Below are 25548 nucleotides of genomic sequence, written 5' to 3'. Positions count from 1 at the left end.
CATTTTTTTCACAACAAGACTGATGAGGGCCGTTTTCAATTGAAATTCTCTTTCTTAGTTGTTCCGTAATGGGCAGCGGTTGTTGGAAAAGCAAAGATTCCAGTTCCCGCCATCGTGGCTCTACATTGATAACATCGAGGGAGAATGGGGCGCCTTCAGTGACATCATGAAGCGCAAGGACACGGCTATCCAGCAGCAAGTGGCTAACCTACAGATGAAGATCGTGCAGGAGGACAAAGCCGTAGAAAACCGCACCACTGATCTGCTCAACGACTGGGAGAAGACAAAACCAGTGGCTGTAAGATGACATTGGGCTTTCGGTTTAAATCCAACTGTGAAACAACAGCAAAAGTAATGCTTTAAAAATGTTCATCAGGGTAACCTACGCCCTGAGGAGGCTCTTCAGTCTCTAACCATCTACGAAGGCAACTTCGGTCGTCTGAAGGTCGAAAGAGAGAAGTGTGCCCGTGCCAAAGAGGCCCTGGAGCTCACTGACACCGGCCTGCTAAGTGGCAGTGAGGAGAGGGTTCAGGTAAGACTAAATAACTACCAAAAATCTCCATAACCACTTCCATTTCTATTAGCCGTGACCAATTAAATTGTTCTTTCCAATTTGTAGGTTGCACTGGAGGAGTTGCATGACCTGAAGGAGGTGTGGTCTGAGCTTTCCAAAGTGTGGGAGCAGATTGACCAGATGAAGGAGCAGCCTTGGGTGTCTGTTCAACCTCGCAAGGTAACAAATAATTCTGAAGTAGAAAGCCTTGTTATATTTATTCTTCAAATGTTCCGGTACTAACATATCCCTTTTTTTGTGTCTTTATAGCTTCGCCAAAATCTAGATGCTCTACTGAACCAGCTGAAGAACTTCCAAGCAAGGCTAAGACAGTATGCCTCCTACGAGTACGTCCAGAGGCTGCTTAAGGGATATCTGAAGGTCATGGCGGCTCTTTTTACGCTCAATATACAGTGATCAGAAAACGGCTCAGTTAAATTGTAAGCCTTATTTTGTTGTTTTTAACAGGTGAACATGTTGGTGATTGAGCTGAAGTCCGAAGCACTGAAGGACCGCCACTGGAAACAGCTGATGAAGCGTCTGCACGTGAACTGGGTGCTGTCGGAACTGACCCTGGGTCAGATCTGGGATGTGGATCTGCAGAAGAATGAAATGGTGGTGAAAGACGTGCTCCTGGTTGCCCAGGGAGAGATGGCTCTGGAGGAGTTTCTCAAACAGGTGGGCTCGCAACAGGCAGTGGTTCATTACACTTTAGGTCTGTGGTGTTTTTGTTTGCTAATAAGTCTTGGCTGGTCTGCAGATCCGCGAGGTGTGGAACTCCTACGAGCTGGATTTGGTGAATTACCAGAATAAGTGTCGACTGATCAGAGGATGGGATGACCTCTTTAACAAAGTCAAAGAGCACATCAACAGCGTGTCTGCAATGAAGTTGTCGCCGTATTACAAGGCAAGCAAAATATACGGTAGATTTAATGTATTCGTTGCCTGCAGAACTGCATTCAGAATGTGTTTGTCATTTTTTTCTTAGGTTTTTGAGGAAGATGCTCTGAGTTGGGAGGACAAACTGAATCGCATTATGGCTCTGTTTGACGTCTGGATCGATGTCCAGCGTCGATGGGTTTACCTGGAGGGCATTTTCACGGGCAGTGCCGACATCAAACATCTGCTACCTGTAGAAACTCAGAGATTCCAGAGGTTAACGAATAATTCCCTTCATTTCCTACTAGCAGTCAACAGCTGCAAATGTAACCTGACTCCAAATTATTTATTTTATAGTATCAGCACTGAGTTTTTGGCTCTGATGAAGAAAGTGACCAAGTCTCCGCTGGTGATGGATGTGCTGAACATACAAGGGGTGCAGCGATCCCTGGAGAGGCTGGCTGACCTTCTGGGAAAAATCCAGAAAGCCCTGGGAGAATACTTGGAGAGGGAAAGATCCTCATTTCCAAGGTAAACTCAATTGAAGAAGAAGAATGAAAAAAAACAAAAACATTAAGCATATTTGGGCATGAAAATATCCTGAAAGGCCACATTAAGGTTGACTCAATGTGGCCGTTCAGGATATTTTCACACTCTTTTATGGAGTTGGTGGTGTTTCCATCTATCATAAATGGTATGAAGGGGTGGAAGAGATAATTTATCACTGGTATTCAGTACATGCAGACTGAATGCATTTCAGCACACCGCCCACGCATGCGCCAGACCAACAAAGTCTTAAAACATGCACTTGCACGAACATAACCAGAGGATATTCTTAATTGCATATGCTGAGGGAAAAAAAGGAGCAGTCTCAAGCCTGGGAATAAACAACCCAACAGGCGACGTGAATTTAAACAGTTGTTGCAGTTCCATTTAGATCCTTGAGATGTCGTAAGCACTCTCTCAAACTGTTGTCACCTGTGAACAAAAATCAAGAAGAAGAAATCTGTGGAGTCAGAATGCTAAAACCAACATTAAGAACAAAGCCTTGTGCTTCGCTTGTGTGTGCCTTCATCAAAGAAAGAGAGCCAGACGACTCCTTTTGTAAAATGAGTTCAGCCGGTTGTCCAGCGGCTTTGCTTTGGCGCAGTGACAGGAAAACAGCCGGGCGATTGGGAAATCTGATTCAACAGTACGAGATCAGTGTCGGCACTGATATTTCTTCTCCCTTTCAGTCAGTTACTGAGACCAAATAACCTTGCTTGCACTGCAACCGTTGATGCTAGCTGCGGTGCAACATATTGCATTTAGGCGGTAGCCTAAGCTTGAAATCTTTCAGTGGTGAGGTGACCAAAAGGCCGAAATTGTAAATTATATGAATTTTAGATCACATAGAATTGTGTACTGAGCATAAGAATGCTAATAGGGGTTTGGCGATAGCCAGTTCACTTCCCATAACTGATGCCATGTAGTCCTTCTTTAATTAAATATCAATGTAGTTAAGACTCAATCAGCAGCACCTCTACTGGTTGCAGCGAAGTACTGCATTTGATTTTGCTACAAATTTCATTGTCACGAACCAGAAGGTGTAATTTACATAGCTGGCCCTCAAGTTCCCCCACCTATGGTCGAGAATCGAGGCTCCTAAATCTGTCATTGTCGAGGAACTGCAACAATCCTGTATCATATCACTTGCCCAAGCGCGAGTCATTTTCAGTCTGTCCGCGGAGGGTCAGAGTCTCCAGCTGTACCACAAAAGTTGCTCCATTTATTGCTCATTTAGTTTTGTGAAAATAGTCGCTTGAGGGCTCCGAAAATTTGCTGAATATAACGTTGCAGGTGCTGAGTAAATTAGTAGCTGCTTCCTCTCGGTTGACATGGTCACATAGGCCGTACTGTTAACTTTCATTTCAAACAAATCATCTCTTTGAAACTGCTACTTCCAGATTCTACTTTGTGGGAGATGAGGACCTGCTGGAGATTATTGGCAACAGCAAGAATGTGGCCAAACTGCAGAAGCACTTTAAAAAGATGTTCGCCGGCGTCTCCAGCATCTTGCTCAATGACGACAACACCGAGGTGTTGGGCATATCATCTCGAGAGGGCGAGGAAGTCGTCTACAAGACGCCCGTCTCCATCACGCAACACCCGAAGATAAACGAGTGGCTCACGTTGGTAGAGAAGGAGATGAGGGTGACTCTGGCTAAGCTGCTGGCAGAGTCTGTCACGGAGGTCACAGGCTTCAACCAGGGCACTGCTGTCGACCTGAACCAGTACATCAACTGGATCGATCGTTATCAGGTTGGATTCATGCTGTTCACGTCTCTTGTTTTGAGTAGCTGTTCAAAGACTCAGGCTTTCTGAGGATCCTTAAGTCTTAAAAAATGTTAACATGTGATGAGAAGGATTTTTATGATTGCAAGTAGCTTAAAATCTCTAAATCATTTATAAAACAAAACAGTGATGTGGTCTTAGTCGGGACTCTGAAGAGCAGGTGCACGTCATTGACTTTTGAATGATTGATTGGTAATCCGACGATCGCAGACTTATTTTCACCTCTTCGCCTTTGCTCTTCGCAGGCCCAGCTGGTGGTGCTGTCCACCCAAATCGCCTGGTCCGAGAACATCGAGTCTGCCTTGACGACAGTCTCCGGCGGCGGGGACATGAGCCCCATTCAGGGGGTGCTGTCAAACGTGGAGGCCACGCTCAACGTGCTAGCTGACACCGTGTTGATGGAGCAACCTCCGCTTCGCAGGAGGAAACTAGAACACTTGGTCAGGGAAAAAGAAAACATCTTCAAGTGTTTATTTATTATCACACTAGAAGCTTTTGCTTTTCCTGAAGTACTTAATTACAATTAAAGAAACAATTGTATTATATATAAAATGGTTTTAATATATATAAAATAGTGCTTTTCTGCTCTGAAAAAGATGACACAAAAAACGTTTTGAGGGTGCTGGAACAGATTATTTCAACGAAGTTCACTGAGCAAATTCAACTCATAAGTCTCTGTACCACTGTTTTAAGATTATCGTCTAACATCTGCCCCCCCCCACTGTCCTCCAATCAGATCACAGAGCTGGTGCACCAACGTGATGTGACCAGGACTTTGATCAAGAACAAAATAGACAACCCCAAATCCTTCGAGTGGCTCAGTCAAATGCGCTTCTACTTCGACCCCAAGCAGACAGATGTGCTGCAGCAGCTATCCATCCAGATGGCTAACGCCAAGTTCAACTACGGCTTTGAATACTTGGGCGTCCAGGATAAGCTCGTCCAGACGCCGCTGACCGACCGCTGCTACCTGACCATGACTCAAGCTCTGGAGGCTCGCCTCGGAGGGTCACCATTTGGTAAGATTGCTTTTTGATTACAGCTAAGCATTTGTTAAGAACTGGGATTCAACTAATCTCAATAATTCTGTGTTTTCAAGGTCCCGCTGGCACAGGGAAGACAGAGTCCGTGAAAGCTTTGGGTCACCAGCTTGGTCGCTTTGTCTTGGTCTTCAATTGCGATGAGACTTTTGACTTCCAGGTACACCACATGATTTTTTTGTCAGATTGTTAGACACGTTATCTATAACCATACTATGCGCTGCTATTCATCCCTCCACCACTCTTGTATGTGCCCATGCATATATTGACCCTCTGTTTTTTGTACAACACTGCATTACTGGAACTTTTTTCTGGTTGTTGTGGCTCTAATTATTAGGACCACAATGACGAGAATAAAAATGTACAATTAAGATTTTTAGTTTTTGTGAGTATGAATTCACTTTTGGGGAGGCAAAACGTTATACTTATTATTTTATGGAAATGTCAAAATATCCACTCAAATAACTCAAAAAAAATTCAGTAGGATATCTGAATACGAAAATATTCAATAGCTGCAATCCCAAATACAACTAAAGTGTACTTGACAAATGTATTGGACAGTTATCAAAAAATGTCATCCTCCGTAACATGCACAATTTGAAAATTGAATTCAGTGATTCTTTGTGTACCATTTGACGCACGACTAGTGGTACCACGGTTATATGGCACCCTAATATATATAAAAAGTTGTGTCGATGATGTAGATGCATAACCATTACCTTTTTGTTTTCTCTCCTTCCCTTTAGGCCATGGGTCGTATCTTTGTGGGACTGTGTCAGGTTGGCGCTTGGGGCTGTTTCGACGAGTTCAATCGTCTGGAGGAGAGAATGCTGTCTGCCGTCTCCCAGCAAGTCCAGTACATCCAGGTGGCCTTGAGGGAACACAGCAACCCCAACAGGGACAGAAGTATGGAAACATCCAAAATCAATAAAAAGTGAGGGGGGACAACTTCAAAGTGGCCCACTATAAAGTATATCTCTTGTCATCCCTTCAGGTGTGCCTGTCACCACAGAGCTTCTGAACAAGCAGGTGAAGGTGAGCCCGGACATGGCCATCTTCATCACCATGAATCCTGGCTACGCAGGCCGATCCAACCTGCCCGACAATTTGAAGAAGCTCTTCCGCAGCTTGGCCATGACCAAGCCGGACCGCCAGCTCATCGCCCAGGTCATGCTCTACTCTCAAGGCTTCCGCACAGCCGAGATCCTCGCCAAGAAGATCGTACCCTTCTTCAAGTAAGAAGTAGTACTTTTCAATTGCTTTCCAGAGACCTTGGTTATTGATATTTTCTTCCTTTTCAGGCTGTGTGACGAGCAGTTGTCATCCCAGAGTCACTACGATTTTGGCCTCCGAGCTCTCAAGAGCGTGCTCATAAGCGCTGGTAACGTGAAGCGCGAACGCATCCAGAAGATCAAAAGGGAAAAGCTTGAACGCGGGGAGGTCGTTGATGAGAATGAGATTGCAGAGAACCTCCCTGAGCAAGAGGTAAGGCGGTTGATGTTTTCATTTTTATTTTAATATTGTGTATGGCAAATATGAGTTAAGCAGTGAAATCCACCTGTATTTGTCAGAAAATGGCCGCCCCGTGAGGTCGCTAAAAGTGGGTGGATTTTGTTGCTTAACTCATATACCACAAACGCGATATGAATCAGAATGCAATGTTTTGACTCATGAAGGCGCATAGAACATTGTAAAGAAAATGTTGGGGTTGACATCCCCTGTAAATTAATTAAAGCCTGTTTATTTTCACTGCATAATGTATGAACCCAGTGCTGATGTCATTCTGCCATTTGCCTTTGTTGTTGTAGATTCTGATTCAGAGTGTGTGTGAGACCATGGTGCCCAAGCTGGTGGCCGAGGACATTCCTCTTCTGTTCAGCCTGCTGTCTGACGTCTTCCCTGGCGTGCAGTACATGCGTGGTGAGATGACTGCACTGAGGGAAGAGCTGAAGAAGGTCTGCAAAGAGATGTACCTCACTTATGGCGATGGTGACGACGTGGGCAGCATGTGGGTAGAGAAGGTGAGCGCAAAGAATGCCACACTTCATCCCTAATGACCCTTTGACGATTTGTAAAGGAGAAACAGTCGGCAGGAGATTTATTCATAATGCGTATTTCAAATTATTGTAAGCCACTGTAAAGGTATGAAGAGTTTGAAAACTAACACTATGGTTGAATATGAGACAATAATAAACGTGTGAATGATTCAATTAAAATGTATTGCATTGTATTTTACAGTAATTTATTAAAATAAGAATTAAGGCCCTGGATTATGCAAAGTTTAAACGTTGAATTCAGGGATTCTTTTGCACACCCCTGGAGAGAGTCCATCTTCCACCACGCCTTATGAAACACTTCACTAGCACAGCAACAATAAAGACTGAAAGTAGAAAAATACCATGCGCTATAACATTGTCACATTCACGTATATCAGGCGCTCTAGTTTCTATGTTGTCTTCTGAAAATGTGTCATTCAAACATATTTGTAGGTGCTGCAACTGTACCAGATCACACAAATCAACCACGGTCTCATGATGGTGGGACCATCAGGGAGTGGAAAGACCATGGCGTGGAGGGTGCTCCTCAAAGCCCTGGAGAGGCTGGAGGGTGTTGAGGGGGTGGCTCACATCATTGACCCCAAAGCCATCAGTAAGGACCACCTGTATGGAACCCTGGACCCCAACACGCGCGAATGGACCGATGGCTTGTTCACGCACATCCTCAGGAAGTGAGTGTTTGCTCATGATAAAATGTTTGGGGAGGTTGTCATGGAGTAATTTAGCATTTTAATGTAGTATTTCCACACTATAAGGCACACCTAAAGGCATTCAATTTTCTCCAAAGCCGACGTCTTATAATCCGATAAGCGTTAGAAATGGAAGTAGGTGGGAGGTCATGATGAAGATGTCTGAGTGGTTTTGAACGTCTTTCTTTGAAATCCAGGATCATTGACAACGTGAGAGGTGAATTGCAGAAGCGGCAATGGATCATCTTTGACGGAGACGTCGATCCCGAGTGGGTTGAAAATCTCAACTCGGTCTTGGACGACAATAAGCTACTCACGCTGCCCAATGGAGAGCGTCTCAGCTTGCCGCCAAATGTAACAGCACCTCCTCTTATCTCATTCCTCTTCTCTGTGAAATCTGATATTAATACTTCTCCATATCTCTCAAGGTGCGTGTTATGTTTGAGGTCCAGGACCTAAAGTACGCCACCCTGGCCACAGTCTCCCGCTGTGGTATGGTGTGGTTCAGTGAAGATGTGCTGAGCACGGACATGGTCTTCAACAACTTCCTCGCGCGCTTTCGCAGCATCCCGCTGGACGAGGGAGAGGATGAGGCTCAGCGAAATAGGAAGGGTACGGAGGACGAAGAAGAGACTGCTTCACCAATGTTGCAGGTAATGCCGTGTGAAACGAGACTGGTACACAATGTGATAAGGCCTCTTTACTGATACCCCCGTAACCTGTGGCATGCTAGATCCAGCGCGATGCCGCCACCATCCTGCAGCCATACTTTACTTCCACCGGCCTGGTCATTAAGGCTTTGGAGTACGCCTCCAAGATGGAGCACATCATGGACTTCACCCGCCTGCGCTGCTTAGGTTCTCTATGTTCCATGCTACACCAGGCTTGCCGCAACGTGGCGCTCTACAACAACAACCACCCCGACTTCCCAATGCCCATTGATCAACTTGAGAGATACATGCAGGTAACCCATCAATTTGATCATTTGTGGATGAGGGTGTTAAAATATAGCAGACTTAAGACTGAATTTACACTGCGTGGTTTCAAGACAATCCTAGATCCCATGCTCTCAAGTGGCATATTTTGGTATTTGCTGCAGCAGAATCAGGCCTCTTTCAAGTGGGGATAAAAGCACAATTTAAACATAGTGATTATAAATCCCACCAATGAGTCATTGATGTCATCAAAATACGCTATGGTGATGTGAAATTTGGGTTTGGTCATTTTTTTGTTCCGTCATCCTTCTTAGCTTATGCTACATGCCTTCCAGTCGAATGCCGTCATGTTGCGCCACAATGTGGTACAGCACTGAAAGTATGCATACTTTAAAACCCTTAGTTGCTCGCCTAAAAATCAGCTATAGAGCGGGTTGAATGATGAGCTACAAGATAGCGGGGGTTCATTGTAATTCGAACTTTGGTGCTTGGACGATCAGTGTAAATCCAGCTTTTACAACCATGTAAAGTCGACTCAATGTTTGTTAATGTTTATCTCCAGAGGTATCTGATCTACGCCATTCTGTGGTCGTTCTCTGGCGATGGACGGCTCAAGATGAGAGCTGAGCTTGGGGAATATATACGTCGCATTACCACTGTGCCCCTACCCACCGCTCCCAACATTCCCATCATTGACTATGAGGTAAAGACTCAAGAAACTCCATACATATCTACCCCTGACATGGAAAAATCATTTTTCAGTGTTTCTCACGTTTTATTTTTTATTATATATTTTTTTCTGTTCAGGTTAGTATCACAGGCGAGTGGCAGTCTTGGCAGGGTAAGGTGCCCCAGATCGAGGTAGAAACCCACAAGGTGGCCTCGCCGGATGTAGTGGTTCCCACCTTGGACACCGTTCGCCATGAGGCTTTGCTCTACACCTGGCTGGCTGAACATAAACCACTGGTGCTGTGTGGACCCCCAGGCTCTGGAAAGACAATGACACTGTTCAGCGCCCTCAGAGCCTTGCCTGATATGGAGGTGAGTTACAATACTAATACAGTGAACACCTGCATGTTTACCGTTGAAACGTCATTCATTCAAACATTCTTTTATTCATTTCGCTAGGTTGTTGGTCTGAACTTCTCCAGTGCCACCACCCCAGAACTGCTGCTGAAGACCTTTGACCACTACTGTGAGTACCGTCGTACTCCAAACGGTGTGGTCCTTGCGCCCGTGCAGCTCGGCAAGTGGTTGGTGTTATTCTGTGATGAGATCAATCTTCCCGACATGGATAAGTACGGCACACAGAGAGTCATCTCCTTCCTCAGACAGGTACAAAATGCTGCTTACGAACAAGGCGACACAGCGGCAGGTTTTGTTGTCTATCACTATTAACCGTCCTGGTGTCATGTTTATTTGGATAGATGGTGGAACATGGTGGGTTCTACCGAACCTCAGACCAGACTTGGGTCAAACTCGAGAGGATCCAATTTGTGGGTGCTTGTAATCCTCCCACTGATCCAGGCAGAAAGCCCCTCACACACAGGTAGGACTCATGAGTCTCTTTGTACTACAGTGGCGCCTTGATTTCCGAGTGGGTCCTGACCAACATGGATTTTTATCTATGTATCGATCGCTCGATTGATTGATTGACAGATTTAGAGTAAGATGTGTGTATATGTCAAATGTATTTATTATTATTTATTGATTTATGCATGATGCTCTTTAACATCAAATCATCATTTTTCTAACTCCATTATTTTCTTTGCCTTGAAGTGACGATATCCATTACTTCCTGCCCATACATACTGAACAGATTTACTGTTTTGTGTGAAAGTAAGATTATATTGGCATTTAATCACAATACTCAGATAATTGTTTTGGAAGGCCGAACATCAGATGATTGAATTGGTCGGGCCCAACTTACAGAAGTCCCAAATCATAATTTTGGGGGGAGTTTTGAGCCGTGGCTTGATGTATACAATACAATGCGATTTGTCATGTGTGTCCTTTATCAAGGTTCCTGCGTCACGTTCCCGTGGTGTACGTCGATTACCCTGGCCCGGCCTCTCTCACTCAGATCTATGGCACTTTCAACCGTGCCATGTTGCGTCTCATCCCCTCTCTACGAACCTATGCTGAACCTCTTACTGCTGCTATGGTTGAGTTCTACACCATGTCTCAGGTAAGCTAGAAACGAATGGAGACCTAATTAACCAGAAACAGACTTTCCATCATATCAAAGTTGCTGTGAATTGCTCACCTTGATACATTTATCCGCTTTCAGGAACGTTTCACCCAGGACACCCAACCACACTATATCTACTCTCCCAGAGAGATGACCCGCTGGGTGAGGGGTATCTTTGAGGCCCTGCGACCACTTGAGACCCTTCCAGTTGAGGGACTTATCCGCATATGGGCTCATGAGGCCCTCCGCCTCTTCCAGGATAGGTTAGCAGAAGCTGATGTTCTCTTAAATTTCACATTCATGTTTTCCACTTGTCCTCTCGTTTGGTCATGATTGGACCTTTCTCATGTTACAACTGTGGTTTGATCATCACGCGCATTTGTTTCTAGGCTGGTCGGTGATGAAGAGAGAAGGTGGACGGATGAAAATATTGACACAGTTGCTCTCAAACACTTCCCCAACATCGACAAAGAGAAGGCTCTCAACAGACCCATCCTCTACAGCAACTGGCTATCAAAGGTAAACTAGCACACTTGCCCTCCGGCTTGTACATGCAACAATAACCAAAATGAATTGAAATGAACATAATTCTGTCTCTTTGTTTGAATGTAGGACTATATCCCAGTGGAGCAGGAGGAGCTGAGGGACTATGTGAAGGCCCGTCTTAAGGTCTTCTATGAGGAGGAGTTGGACGTCCCACTCGTACTCTTCAATGAAGTGTTGGACCATGTTCTGAGAATTGATCGGTGAGGAAGCACCACCCTCTAAGTACAAAGTAGATTTTATTAGACATTGATTAAAAGAGGAAATCTGAAATGTAAATGCCCTCTTCCAGAATCTTCCGCCAGCCACAAGGTCATCTCCTGTTGATTGGTGTGAGCGGAGCAGGGAAAACGACTCTGTCTCGTTTTGTTGCCTGGATGAACGGACTAAGCGTTTACCAAATCAAGGTTGGTACAACACAATTTCCAAGTTTTCCTGCACCCTTCTTGGTATAATTGTGTTCATAGCAACAATTTTTGTGGTTATTCAGGTACACAGGAAATACACCGGGGAGGACTTCGATGAGGATCTGCGTACTGTGCTGCGCCGCTCCGGTTGCAAGAATGAAAAGATTGCCTTTATCATGGATGAGTCCAATGTGCTGGATTCTGGCTTCCTTGAGAGAATGAACACCCTGCTGGCCAACGGAGAGGTAACTTCGCTCATCACATTGCACCACTGCCGATTTTCCGTAAATGTTCTATTTATGTTTCCCTAATGTGATGAAATCCACAGGTTCCTGGTTTGTTCGAAGGCGATGAATATGCCACTCTGATGACTCAGTGTAAAGAAGGCGCACAGAAGGAAGGGCTGATGCTGGACACCCACGAGGAGCTGTATAAGTGGTTTACCAGCCAGGTTATAAGGAATCTCCATGTTGTTTTCACCATGAACCCCTCATCAGAGGGCCTGAAGGACAGAGCTGCCACATCTCCAGCCCTCTTCAACAGGTCAGCGCATTCAAAATGTGCAGAACTACATTTGGGACACGTGGTTGTTAAATGACAACTATTTGCTCAAGGTGTGTGCTGAACTGGTTTGGAGACTGGTCCACTGAGGCTCTGTATCAGGTGGGCAAGGAGTTCACCAGCAAAATGGATCTGGAGAAGCCCAACTACAAGGTGCCAGACTACATGCCCACCGTCTATGACAAACTCCCCCAGCCGCCATCTCACAGGGAGGCTATCGTCAATGGCTGTGTGTTTGTACACCAGACACTTCATCAGGTAAACATGTCCTGAATTTATCGAGATCATCAAAATTGACTTTTGAGGTTGTTCACAATACCAAACCCTGCTTTTAATATTTTCAGTATGCATGCGCACCACTTCAATGGATTCCTGAATGCATTACTCCATTTATATTATAGCACCCCGTACTCTCCCACCGACAAGGGAGTGTAACTTGGTGATGACTCAAGGGAAAGAAGTGGTCGGCTAATTTGATGAAATAACGTGACTGAAAAAATTATAAAGCATGTAAATAGAAGTCAACACTTGTTCACAGGCTAACAACCGTCTGGCCAAGCGAGGTGGTCACACCATGGCCATCACTCCTCGCCACTACTTGGACTTCATCAACCAGTATGCCAACTTGTTCAATGAGAAGCGCAGCGAGCTGGAGGAGCAGCAGATGCACCTCAACGTCGGTTTGCGCAAGATCAAGGAAACGGTCGATCAGGTACAAAGTCTGTCACGTTTGACTGTTTGTTTGGCACTTGCTTCTGGCTACACGATGGTAATTGCTTCTCCTCCTTTGAAGGTGGAAGAGCTTCGTCGCGACTTACGGATCAAGAGCCAGGAGCTGGAGGCAAAGAATGACGCTGCCAATGACAAGCTGAAGAAAATGATTAAAGACCAGCAGGAGGCCGAGAAGAAAAAGGTCAAATGAAACATTTTGTTTCTTTTTAAAGAGCATCAATTTCAATCTCCTTATTGAAAGCGCAACCCCTTAGACTGCGACTCTTTTGATTCTAGGTGATGAGCCAGGAGATCCAGGAAGCTGTGTACAAGCAGCAGGAGGTGATCAAGGTCAAACAGCTGAGTGTCAAACAGGACTTGGACCAGGTGGAGCCAGCTGTCATTGAGGCTCAGAATGGTATGTGTGCTTCACCTCCTCGTTGGTCTTTACGCTGTGCATTGTAGGTTTTGGAGTTTCTCAAAAACTTTTCAGCTCAATTTTGAAGGTAGGTCCTTTTCCTAAAGTCAAAATTTCATGTACAGGCACTGTTCTGACATGAGGTTTTGAGACTACAAAAGCATGCGCAGTTGCATCAGAATATGGCCTCATGCGGCACAAGAATGCCCGCTCACTTCACACTTTACGCACTGTTTTTGTTGTCTTAGTTTTTTTCAGATTTATGGCTGAGTGTTTATAATATTGATAGTTAGTTATTTTGAATTTACTATTGTGTTAATGATCAACTAAAAAAAAAAATTGTAACGTATAATTTCCCACGGTGCACACGATCTGTCATGACACACTGTGGTTGGAAATGACTGCTCTGATAATTCTCCTCGCTTTGTCATGACCCTTTGCTTTGACATCATCGACGCTGACTGTTCATATGATCTTGCTAGCCGTTAAGTCCATTAAGAAGCAGCACCTGGTGGAGGTGCGTTCCATGGCCAACCCACCTGCGGCAGTCAAGCTGGCCCTGGAGTCCATCTGCTTGCTCTTGGGCGAGAGCACCACCGACTGGAAGCAGATCCGCTCCATCATCATGAAGGAGAACTTCATACCCACTATTGTTAACTTCTCTGCCGATGAGATCAGGTGAAATGAGCTGTTATGTGGAACTGTTGACTAAAGACTGTTATTTCTCTCCCTTTTTTCCCCCTTGTCCTTTCTCCCACCCCTTCCCTTCCCAAAATGGTGCTTATGCATCAACTCTTTTGAACACACCTGTCATCTGACTAGCGGTGAGCTCAATTAAACGGCAACATCTAGTAGAAGTGCGGGCTATGACCAATCCCCCGGCTGCAGTCAAACTGGCCCTGGAGTCTATCTGCCTTTTGCTTGGCGAGGAGACCAATGACTGGAAAAAAATCAGACAAGTTATTATCAGGGACAATTTCATCAGCAGCATAGTCAACTTTTCCTCTGAGGAGCTGAGGTACTGACCGGTGTCCCCGCTTCTGTCTGCTCGCTGTCAGATGGACGCACAAATCAGTGAATCAGCACGCCAATCAAGTGACACCTTTTTGTCTGGAAAAAAAAAAGGATGAATAATGGATGAAAAACTGAGATGACTTATTTTGGTATTCTGATGACGGTTATCATGCTCCAACTCCTCCTCCCTTTAAAAATATTCCCTAAAATCATGTTAAATTTTCCCTGTGATTCACATGTGCCATATATCCTCAAATAGTGGCCTCTGCTCTTAGTGTATCAAACATCTCCCACAAGTAAGCATTTGAATAAGTACAGGCACTTTTTGCAGTTGATTAAATAAACACAGCTGGCCATTATTTGTGGAAATACAGTACCTTGCTTATTCCAATTAAGGGGACTTTTGTCTAAAATCAGCCGTTTTTCATATAGTGACTCCATCCGTGAAAAGATGAAGAAGAACTACATGTCCAACCAGAACTACACTTACGAACAAGTCAATAGGGCCTCACTGGCATGTGGACCTATGGTGAAATGGGCAATTGCTCAGGTAATGTGCGAACAAATGAAGGCCAATTGGGGAAGGCAAAAAACAATTTTTCCGATGACTGTCGTCTTTCTTTAGCTCAACTATGCTGACATGCTGAAACGCGTGGAGCCTCTGCGTAACGAGCTTCAGAAACTTGAGGATGACGCCACAGACAGCAAGACGAAGGCAGAAGAGGTGGAGCAGATGATCAGGGACCTTGAGTCTAGCATTGCTCGCTACAAGGAGGAGTACGCCGTTCTCATCTCAGAAGCCCAGGCCATCAAGGCTGACCTGGCTGCAGTCGAGGCCAAGGTTGCCAACCTTCTAAATCTTTATCGGCATCCTTTCCTGTCTGCCCATTTGGTTTCTTGATCTATAAATATTTTTAATCCCAACAGGTGAACCGCAGCACAGCCCTCCTGAAGAGTCTGTCAGCAGAGAGGGAGCGCTGGGAGAAGACCAGTGAGACATTCAAGAACCAGATGTCTACCATTGCTGGAGATTGTCTGCTCTCTGCGGCCTTCATCACGTACGCCGGCTACTTTGAGCAACAGATGAGACAGAATCTGTTTACAACTTGGTCTCATCACCTGCAGCAAGCAAATATACAGGTATGGTGTTCATAATACAGTACTCCCAAAAATGTGCAGAAATTTTAGGACAAACCTCCATGTTGAAAGGACATTATGATCTTCTTTGAAGACAGCAGTTGTGCAAACAAATGAGATACTGAAACATTGATCAGTTGGACTTTATTCAAATCTTTAGAGATTGTCAAATTCACTCCACCTCTTTTTTTACATGACATTTCTTTCTCAGTTCCGTACCGACATTGCCAGGACGGAGTACCTCTCCAACGCAGACGAGAGGCTACGCTGGCAGGCCAACTCTCTTCCAGCGGATGACCTCTGTACAGAGAATGCCATCATGCTCAAGAGATTCAACAGGTTGGTATACATGAGCCTCGCTTCACTTTATAACATGAATGAGCAAAGTGTACCTCGTTATTTAATGCAGGTTACCGAGCTGTGACAGTATCGAAAGTCCTGTAATACTTTTTGCATTTAGATTTTGTTTTGTTTTTTCCTTTAACTGGTAAATTTATTTTGGCTTTAGTCATACATGTCAAAAGATATTGTTAATTGACATTCATTCAAACTACATAACCGAATTGTTTTTTTGTTTTTGTTTGTTTTTTAACTTTATTTATAAATGCTGTCTCTTTTGAAAACTCAAATGTGTCCTTAAAGCCCAAAAGTTTGCCACTGCTTCATAACCACAAAGGTTTTAACTCATCGTTGCTTCCTCAAGGTACCCGTTGATCATCGACCCATCTGGCCAAGCCACCGAGTTCATTATGAATGAGTACAAAGACCGCAAGATCACCCGCACCAGCTTCTTGGATGACGCCTTCAGGAAGAACCTGGAGAGCGCCCTGCGTTTTGGAAACCCACTGCTGGTTCAGGTATTACCGCAGAGAGAGTGACTGATGGTGTAGTCGTTCATTTGTCTGACTTCATTGTCGATAGTGTGGGTTCAGTTTCCCCTCAGTGACATCCACATGAGTGTGTGAATAGTTGCCTGTGTCTATGTAGCCTGTGTTTGACTGGCAACCGGTCCAGCTTTGCTTGCTGGCATAGGGTCCAGCTTCTTGCGACCCTGAAGAGGTGAACACTGCTACCAATGTTATGATTTTTGTCCTCAAAGGTGTCATTGAAAAGACAATTAATTTATATTTTCACTGACCTTTTTATAAGAGCTTGATTATTTTATGAAACAATTTTTATTTTTATTTTTTTTATTATGGCACAAACATAGTATCTAACACAATTGGAGGACTAGTAGGATTGCATAGCTACTAGTTTGTAAATTACTTTTTTTTTCTTTTTTTTAAAGGACGTCGAGAGTTATGACCCCATCCTGAACCCAGTGTTGAACAGAGAGGTCCGCCGAACCGGAGGCCGCGTCCTCATCACTTTGGGAGATCAGGATATCGATCTGTCACCTTCGTTTGTCATCTTCCTCTCCACGCGAGACCCTACGGTGAGGAGCTAACCATCGATACTCCATATTGCAAGAGGTTTCTGTGAATGACCCTGCCCAGCTGTGTCAGATTTTGAAATCAAATGTGGCCCTTGAGCACATAGTTTGTCCATTCCTCGTCTATCATCAACTTCCTCACTCTGACTGGGGGCTTATCTGAACACAGGTTGAGTTCCCACCAGACTTGTGTTCTCGTGTGACATTCGTCAACTTCACGGTGACGCGCAGTAGCCTGCAGAGCCAGTGTCTCAACGAGGTGCTGAAAGCAGAGAGGCCCGACGTGGACGAGAAACGCTCAGACCTCCTCAAACTTCAGGGTGTGAGAAACAACCATGAAATGATGACAAGCAGGGATGTTGAAACAGATACTAAACCACATCTGTCTCTGGTATTTAGGCGAATTCCAGCTGCGCTTGCGACAGCTGGAGAAATCCTTACTGCAGGCCCTCAACGAGGTAAAGGGGCGAATCCTCGACGATGACACCATCATCACCACGCTGGAGAACCTGAAGAAGGAAGCTGCAGAGGTGACCTGGAAGGTGGAGGAGACGGACATCATCATGGCCGAGGTGGAGGCTGTGTCGCAGCAGTACCTGTCCCTGTCATCCGCTTGCAGCAGCATCTACTTCACCATGGAGGCACTCAACCAGGTCTGAAAATAGACACACATACATAGCCATTTAAAGGCATTCTCGGGACATTTTGTGCCAATTGGTTTTTCAAATTCTCAACCCATTTTGGTTACACATTAGGTTGAATTTGCTGAAGGATATTAATAATAAAAGAAATCGGCATCTGCTGAACTCTTATTATTATTATTATTATGCACCATTAAAAATACTACTACTTGATATGCCTTTTTTTTTTTCTCCTCCAGATGCACTTCCTGTACCAGTATTCTCTTCACTTTTTCCTGGACACCTACCACACTGTACTATATGAGAACACCAACCTCAAGAGCATCAACGACCACATGCAAAGACTCGCTGTAATCACAAAGGACCTCTTCCAGGTATGACATGGAGACATTTCACATTTTGACAGTAATAAAACTTTTTTTTTTTTACATGGACTAATGTTTTGTTTCTTGGTAGGTGGCATTCAACAGGGTTGCCAGAGGAATGCTGCATCAAGACCACATCACGTTCGCTATGCTGCTGGCTAAGATCAGCCTCAAGGGAATGACCAAGTCAGTCGTAGTAGTAGTATAATAAAATCTATATATGGGGGGCAGGCTGGAATTCATGAAGGGATTTCAAGTTATTTCAGTGTTGAATGTTGATTTGAAATATCTGTAAAGCTCGGTCACAGAATGATTTAAACTTGTCAGGCAAGGTACCACTGGTAAATCTAACTGATCCTAATGTTTCTTCTTCTTTTTAGCGAACCCTCATACGATGTCGAATTCCAGCACTTCCTCCGTGGTAAGGAGATTGTGCTTACTGGCACATCCCTGCCCAAGGTGAAGGGTCTGACCACTGAGCAGAGTGAGGCCATGGTCCGCCTCGGCCGCCTGCCTGCGTTTAAGGACTTGGTGACTAAAATTCAGTCAGATGAGGTAAGGAGTCTGAAACGCTTCTGGGGTGGTGTCTGTCATGTTTCTTTTTGTTTGTTTTGTTTTTTAAAGCTGCTCTTAGCTATGAGGTGTTGAAGGAATAGTCTGTTTTGTCACCTCAGCAAATCTTCATGTGGCTGGAGAGTAACACCCCGGAGCTAGCTGTTCCTTACCTGTGGTCTGAGGAGAAGCAGTCCAGTAAATATTTCAACTCATGCCACCATTGAAATTAGTTGCTCTGCACTCACTCACTCGTCTGTCTCTCCTCTTCAGCACCCATCGGCCAAGCGGTGCACCAGCTGCTGTTGATCCAGACATTCCGTCCGGACCGTCTTCTGGCCATGTCGCACATCTTTGTTGCCAAAGTGCTGGGAGAGGCATTCATGAGCATCATCGAGCAGCCCATCGATCTGGCCAACATTGTGGATAGTGAGGTACTGATGATTTCCAAGCAAAAGACTCGGTTATTGTCGGCCGTGTTGATTTTTACGCGTCACCTCGTGTGTACAGGTGAAGCCCAGTACACCGGTGCTCATGTGTTCTGTCCCGGGTTATGATGCGAGCGGTCTCGTCCGAGATTTGGCTGCCGAGCAGAACAAACAAATCACTTCTATCTCCATCGGTAAGAACAACACACATTTATGGTCTTTCTGAAATAAAAAGCCCAGTTTTTTAGAGGCTGGCTCACTCATGCAAATGAGCCAGGCCTTATTTTGTCCCATATAGGGCTTGGCTTATGGTGAGAACTTTCTTTTGCAGTGCCTTCTACTTGCAGTAGCAAAACCATGCAAATTTTGGCCCTTACTTGAAAGTGGCTCTGGATTTTCACTTTGCCAAGCTACTCGGTGTAATGTTGGAAAATAACAGATTTCTTAGTTGTTTCATTTCACACTTGATGGTTGGATGGGCACTCGGAAAAAACACAACTGTTTTGTTTCAAAGCAATTCATAAGTCCATGTGTCCCCCTTTAAAGAATTTCTGTTGATCGCATCTTTCCATCACACACAGGTTCGGCTGAGGGCTTCAATAAGGCCGACAGAGACATCAACACCGCCGTCAAGTCGGGCAGGTGGGTGATGTTGGAAAATGTCCACCTGGCTCCTGGCTGGCTGATGCAGTTGGAGAAGAAGCTCCACTCCATGCAGCCTCATGCCAGCTTCAGGCTCTTCTTGACCATGGAGATCAATCCCAAGGTATCACACTCCCTCACAGTATTGGGGTTCATTAGCTTTTTAGCCAATTCAAATCCTCTTTGATCAGTCTTTGGACAGATTTCATACTTATCTTCCCCCCGCAGGTTCCAGTGAATCTGCTTCGTGCTGGTCGTATCTTTGTATTTGAGCCCCCTCCTGGTGTAAAGGCCAACATGTTGCGCACCTTCAGCAGCATCCCCGTTGCTCGCATGTGCAAGGTACAAAGCGCACACATGAGGACTTCCTTTATTTCAACGCACAACTCCACATTTTTCTAACGATCTGATTAACCCCAATTCTTTTTTTCCCCCCACATCTGTGTTTGTACAGGCTCCCAATGAGCGTGCCCGTCTCTACTTCCTGCTGGCCTGGTTCCATGCCGTCATCCAGGAGCGTCTGCGCTATGCGCCACTGGGCTGGTCCAAGAAGTACGAATTTGGAGAGTCTGACCTGCGCTCCGCCTGCGATACCGTCGACACCTGGCTCGATGACACCGCTAAGGTTTGTGCAAATGACAAAGACAGCTCACAGGCCCTAGTTTCCCAACGCTTGCTTTAAAATGACATTGCAAATACCACAGGGTCGTCAGAACATCGCCCCGGACAAGATCCCCTGGGCCGCACTGAAGACCCTGATGGCTCAATCTATCTACGGCGGCCGCATCGACAACGAGTTTGACCAGCGTCTGCTTAACACTTTCCTGGATCGCATTTTCACCAAGGGAAGCTTTGACAGCGAATTCAAACTGGCGCTCAAAGTGGACGGGCACAAAGACATCAAAATGCCCGACGGCATTCGGTCAGTACCTGTGTCCATATTTCACAGCCAGTTAATGGTGGCCCATGTGTTACTTTTATTTTTATTCTCCAGGCGTGAGGAGTTCATGCACTGGGTGGAGCTGCTTCCCGACACGCAGACTCCATCTTGGCTGGGCTTGCCTAGCAATGCAGAAAAAGTCTTGCTCACCACACAGGGTATGCTGCCAGCAGTCCTCTTTTAATCACTTGATCTATAGACCTTTTCACCATGATGTCACACGTACTTTTTGGTGGCAAAAGCTCGTAATAGTCTGCCATGTCATATGACCAAGGCAGAGCAATTTAGAAAACAGGGTAAATGGCTTGAATGATTTTGGCCCCTCATCTCTGCCATCATCGTTTCATTGGGTGTCAGTTGAAAACATGTTAGGCCAGTTAAATTGCTTCCAATGGTGACACAATGCTGTCACTTTACGACACCCACTCCTTTTATCATCTGTTCATATTCCGCTGGATTCATTTTTATTCTTCACGAAATTGAAAACATTTTCCGTTGCAACCCCAACACACAAATGTCGTCATTGTTTTTAGTTTAGTGCAGGCACGTCCTGGTTTAGTGGTCGTCAATCACTTTGTGCCACCCAGAAGTACCCTGATGCTTTGTGTTTATAATCATAATGAAGTCATTTCTTTCAAATGAACTGGAAACTCATCACATATCCATCATTCTTAACACAACCAATGATTAACAATCTCTTTTCTATTCCAGTGTCCTTTTGTTCACTGACAGCGTTTTGTAGCTCCGAGCAGGAGAGATGTTACCCGTAGCAGATTCCTCTCATCGTTCATTGGTCATCATTTATTAGCCGTTCAGCTGCTGTGTTCTGTATTGTTGTCGTGCAGTTTGTGTTCCTCTCTAATCACATTTACAAGGTAAAAGGAGTGCGTATCCTCACCCTCCAGCAGCTGTTTTTTCACAAGCCAACATGTCGCTTTGCTGAGACACGATCTCCACCCCCCCCCCCCCCCCCCCCCGTCCACCCCAGGCATCCTCACCTGCCCTGTAGATAAACTCACTTGCTACTTTATTAGGTACACCTCTTTAGCACTGAGTTGAAAGACATTTTGCCTTCAAAACTGCCTTAATTCTTTGTGGAATAGATTCCACACATTGCTGGAAAGTTTGGCATCTGGCATTTCCAACAGATTAGACATTTAAGATGGGAAAGCACTATTTCGACTCGGGGTGTGGGGGTGGCATTTCTGAACTAAAACACATGTTAACAAGACCATTCTGTAAACATGCCAAGAATGTGTTACACGGCAAAATAACCAACTGGTGTACCTAATAATCAAGTGACTGCAGAATTTACCATATATGCCCATCAATACCCCCCTACCCCTCACTAATATGGCATCCAGCCACTCCTCTATCACCCCCCCACCCCTCCCCTTTTTTTGTCTTATTTGATAATACCTGAAACCATTTACCGTATATTCTCACTTAGCTGCCTGCGGGCGTCTAAACTGCAGGCAGTGCTTTAAGTGACATTTCAACAAACCTGTCGCATACGTGTCAGAGTAACCACTCACCATTGGAAAACACCCGACAAACAATAATACACCCAGCAATTGTCTAATTGAGCCTATACGGTATTTTGTTTTAGTCACAAGTCATTGGAAATAAAAATATCACTTGGGACCTATATTTCATTGTTACATGTGATTTGATATATTGCCTGAAGCCTTGTCATGTTGCCCCCGATTTGTTTGTTTTTTGTAATCAAGCAACCCCTGAACCATCATGGAGACGAGCTTTGTGTTCCACTTATTAATTTCTCCTCCCATCATGGCTTTGTCTTCCTACCTCCCTCGCTCACTCTCTCCCACCCCCCTGCCCTTTTCCTCGCCGGGCTGCACAGGCACTGACATGATGGGTAAGATGCTGAAAATGCAGATGTTGGAGGATGAGGATGACCTCGCCTACGAGACGGAGAAGAAAGAGCGCACGTCGTCCACCACCGACGCCCAGCCAGCCTGGATGAGGACGCTGCACACTACCGCCGGCAACTGGCTGCAGCTCATGCCTCAAACCGTCAATCCCCTCAAACGCACGGTGGAGAACATCAAGGTAACAAGCCAGACGCAGGAGAAGTTGAAAGCTGCTCTTCATTTCAATGTTTTGTTCCTCATGAGGCAACAAGGTAAAAACGTTTGAATGAACTGGGCTTGGAGCGCTTTCTGTAACTTGTCGTGTTCAAATACCGCTAGGACCCGCTGTTCCGCTTCTTTGAGCGTGAGGTGAAGATGGGTGGCAAAATGCTGCAGGAGGTCCGTCAGGATCTGTCGGACGTGGTGCAGGTGTGCCAGGGCAAGAAGAAGCAGACCAACGACCTGCGCACTCTTATTAGCGACCTGGTGAAAGGTATAGGCCTCATATTTTATTCAACACGTAATGAGTCATGCTGCAAAGTTACACGACAAAGAAAAAAAAAAGATTAATCACTGTTTCTGGTACCAGAAGCGGGTACACATTTTTTTAAACGTGAGATTTAGTGAACACTGCTATTTGTACAAAATCAAACACGCCTAAAAAGGCGTAATGAAATGCGTTCAATGGTCTTTATCATCCTTCCTTTCCACCTCGCTGTGTTTCAGGCATCCTCCCTCGCAGCTGGTGTCGCTACACCGTGCCCGTCTCCATGACCGTCATCCAGTGGGTGGCGGACTTCAGCGAGCGCATCAAACAGCTGCAGCAGATTTCACAGGGCGCTGCTAGCGGGGGTGCTAAGGAACTGAAGGTAATGCCACCCTCACTGACTTGTTAGTGCGCCAACTTAAAGATTTTTCCAGTTATGATCATGTCACTCTTACCATATCTTATGAAAGCAGTACTAAAGATGCTCTTATGTTATATGGAGATGACTTCTCAAACCACAATTAGGGTTTCAGTTGACTGACATGATCGCTCCACAATGTTGCGTACGTCCGTGTTTGGGAATAATCTAGTCTGCCTCTATCCTAACACCTTATTTCTCCTTAAGTCATTTTCATTTTTCTTCATATTCGAGTGAAATTCCCCACTATCGTGCGTTTACACAAGAGATCTTTTTTTTTTTTTCCATGGCAATTTTTGGGTTGAAATATATTCATGTTTTCAATGTTTAAACATTGTTAATTAAAAAAAAATAAATAAAGTGTCTGGCTGGGGGGCTTTTTAGACTTAAACTAGAAGGATATATTTTTTCATATTGTCTCTCCACAAGTGCATTGCGAATTTTCACCTATGGCACGTGGAAACATAACTCCCTGCGATGAACAGGAATTGCTGCCCATCTGAATTCATTTCCTGTTATTCCTTGTCCCTTTCCCAGAACATCCACGTCTGCCTGGGGAGCCTTTTTGTACCTGAAGCGTACATCACCGCCACCCGCCAGTACGTGGCCCAGGCTAACAGCTGGTCTCTGGAGGAGCTTTGTCTGGAGGTTAACGTCACCAACGCCCAGGGCGCCACTCTGGACGCGTGCAGCTTCGGCATCAAAGGTCTGACTATGCACTTAACAGCTACTGAAACCAAGTTTCAAATTTTATTTGCTGCACAAAAAGTTAAAGAATTTATAAGTGGCCCTTTATCCTTCTATTTTTCTGTTTAGGTTTGGACATCCCTAGCATATACGTTAGCATGTTAAAATGTTTCCTGTTGTATGATGATCATGCTTTTTCCTCTTTTGCCAAACACTGGCCAAGCTCGTTCATGAAAACACTGAACCTAAATTCGAAAAAAAAAAAAAAAATTTTAGTTCACAAAATAAAAAAAGGAAAATGCTTTTTAAATAAATGAGAACTGAAACAACATTTTACCTTTTTTAAAAAAGCTATACCTGTAATTATTGTGAAAATTTTTGCATTCATTTTTGTCAATTAATATCACACTTGAGGGTTCCTTTTGTGTATTTATTTTGGTAGTGCTGACACAAATTTTGTGCTACAGGACTCAAACTTCAGGGAGCGACGTGCGCCAACAACAAGCTGTCCCTGTCCACTTCCATCTCCACCGAGCTGCCTCTCACCCAGCTCCGCTGGATCAAGCAAGGCGATGGCGAAAAGAGACACACGGTAGAAAGAGCACCACTCGCGGGTTGTCATTTCCTCTCTCCCCCGCCATCCGTAGGCTCACCCACAGTCTTCTTTTTCTCAGGTCACTCTGCCCGTGTACCTGAATTTCACCAGGTCCGACCTCATCTTCACCGTCGACTTCGACATCGCCACCAAGGAGGATCCGCACAGCTTCTACGAGCGCGGTGTGGCCGTCCTGTGCACAGAGTAGTTAGAGATTCTAGAAATCTCGAGAGTTAATTTGACCCATTTAATCACCTATATGCACTGCGTGTTAACTACCCATTTAGTTTGCTCAGTCGTGAACATTTGCGGACCAGTAGTAGTCGTAGAATATATACACTTTATTTTGCAAGTGTCTGAGAAGGTTTTGAGGAAGTTGTCAGTTGGGTATACAGTATCATGTTTCAAAAGAGGACGTGGGAAGGAAGAACAGATTTTACACGAACGAAAAGGTATGTTGTAATTTACATTGAATAAAGCTTGCTGGACTGAAATGAGTTGGAATGGGAATTTCCACTGAATATCACTGATAACTTGGATTTATTTTGTATTACTTTATGACTACCTCAACACATGTAAAATAGAACCGAGAAAACAATACTAGTATTGTACAATTATATATAGTTTAAATCAGTTTCTATTCATGTAAATTTAAGGCAAATATCACAAACAAAATTACAGCAAACCCCCACATATTTGCAAATTTGTGGATTTTGAAGTGCCGGGGTGATTATGGATTATTGGCAGGTCCGTTCATTTCAATGGGGAAAGATGCTTTGAGATGAATATTTTACAAACCGAGGGTGGTCATTGAGTTGTGTACAATCACCTTTTGTAAAAAAATATATATTAGTTTTTCTGCAATTTTCAAACTTTTTTTGTGGATGTCTATTACAATGGGTCCATGCATACACTTGTGATACACCCGTGGATTTGGACCCCCCGCCCCTTTATTTTACTGCCAACCCCTCTTCGCTGTGGAAAACGCTATTGGAAGTTTCGCCATGTTTTTTTCCAC

The 25548-nt window shown here is 44.8% G+C and overlaps 1 protein-coding gene across 1 annotated transcript in view; it reads left to right on the top strand.

Moving 5' to 3' along the window:
- The window catches only part of dync1h1 (dynein, cytoplasmic 1, heavy chain 1), a 32499-nt gene extending 7475 nt beyond the window's left edge, over positions 1-25024 (top strand). The window contains exons 17-77 of the mRNA XM_086127566.1: positions 59-298; positions 377-532; positions 620-733; positions 824-934; positions 1022-1231; positions 1314-1460; positions 1542-1708; positions 1790-1963; positions 3379-3733; positions 4012-4206; positions 4503-4785; positions 4866-4966; positions 5553-5712; positions 5801-6041; positions 6108-6291; positions 6615-6827; positions 7296-7534; positions 7750-7906; positions 7981-8205; positions 8286-8516; positions 9050-9190; positions 9295-9528; positions 9616-9822; positions 9915-10036; positions 10510-10675; positions 10778-10941; positions 11068-11197; positions 11291-11424; positions 11514-11628; positions 11712-11873; positions 11957-12171; positions 12243-12447; positions 12728-12901; positions 12983-13102; positions 13198-13318; positions 13801-13996; positions 14765-14882; positions 14958-15173; positions 15260-15472; positions 15681-15808; positions 16173-16326; positions 16758-16904; positions 17071-17221; positions 17301-17554; positions 17782-17916; positions 17999-18093; positions 18288-18462; positions 18582-18657; positions 18733-18893; positions 18970-19081; positions 19469-19653; positions 19758-19871; positions 19984-20154; positions 20234-20451; positions 20524-20627; positions 22334-22542; positions 22683-22836; positions 23070-23212; positions 23786-23954; positions 24403-24527; positions 24610-25024. Of these exons, the coding sequence (XP_085983692.1) occupies positions 59-298; positions 377-532; positions 620-733; positions 824-934; positions 1022-1231; positions 1314-1460; positions 1542-1708; positions 1790-1963; positions 3379-3733; positions 4012-4206; positions 4503-4785; positions 4866-4966; positions 5553-5712; positions 5801-6041; positions 6108-6291; positions 6615-6827; positions 7296-7534; positions 7750-7906; positions 7981-8205; positions 8286-8516; positions 9050-9190; positions 9295-9528; positions 9616-9822; positions 9915-10036; positions 10510-10675; positions 10778-10941; positions 11068-11197; positions 11291-11424; positions 11514-11628; positions 11712-11873; positions 11957-12171; positions 12243-12447; positions 12728-12901; positions 12983-13102; positions 13198-13318; positions 13801-13996; positions 14765-14882; positions 14958-15173; positions 15260-15472; positions 15681-15808; positions 16173-16326; positions 16758-16904; positions 17071-17221; positions 17301-17554; positions 17782-17916; positions 17999-18093; positions 18288-18462; positions 18582-18657; positions 18733-18893; positions 18970-19081; positions 19469-19653; positions 19758-19871; positions 19984-20154; positions 20234-20451; positions 20524-20627; positions 22334-22542; positions 22683-22836; positions 23070-23212; positions 23786-23954; positions 24403-24527; positions 24610-24738 (10365 nt within the window). The 3' untranslated portion in view covers positions 24739-25024. The remainder of the gene's footprint in view (positions 1-58; positions 299-376; positions 533-619; positions 734-823; positions 935-1021; positions 1232-1313; positions 1461-1541; positions 1709-1789; positions 1964-3378; positions 3734-4011; positions 4207-4502; positions 4786-4865; positions 4967-5552; positions 5713-5800; positions 6042-6107; positions 6292-6614; positions 6828-7295; positions 7535-7749; positions 7907-7980; positions 8206-8285; positions 8517-9049; positions 9191-9294; positions 9529-9615; positions 9823-9914; positions 10037-10509; positions 10676-10777; positions 10942-11067; positions 11198-11290; positions 11425-11513; positions 11629-11711; positions 11874-11956; positions 12172-12242; positions 12448-12727; positions 12902-12982; positions 13103-13197; positions 13319-13800; positions 13997-14764; positions 14883-14957; positions 15174-15259; positions 15473-15680; positions 15809-16172; positions 16327-16757; positions 16905-17070; positions 17222-17300; positions 17555-17781; positions 17917-17998; positions 18094-18287; positions 18463-18581; positions 18658-18732; positions 18894-18969; positions 19082-19468; positions 19654-19757; positions 19872-19983; positions 20155-20233; positions 20452-20523; positions 20628-22333; positions 22543-22682; positions 22837-23069; positions 23213-23785; positions 23955-24402; positions 24528-24609) is intronic.
- The last annotated feature ends 524 nt before the right edge of the window (positions 25025-25548 follow it).

The sequence above is a fragment of the Hippocampus guttulatus genome, chromosome 13 (genome assembly GCF_054856545.1).
Source record: "Hippocampus guttulatus isolate MCC_2025c chromosome 13, RoL_Hgut_1.0, whole genome shotgun sequence".
NCBI classification, from domain to species: Eukaryota; Metazoa; Chordata; class Actinopteri; order Syngnathiformes; family Syngnathidae; genus Hippocampus; species Hippocampus guttulatus.
Note: the sequence above shows the minus strand (reverse complement) of the source record. Positions and strands in the feature narration are given on the sequence as shown.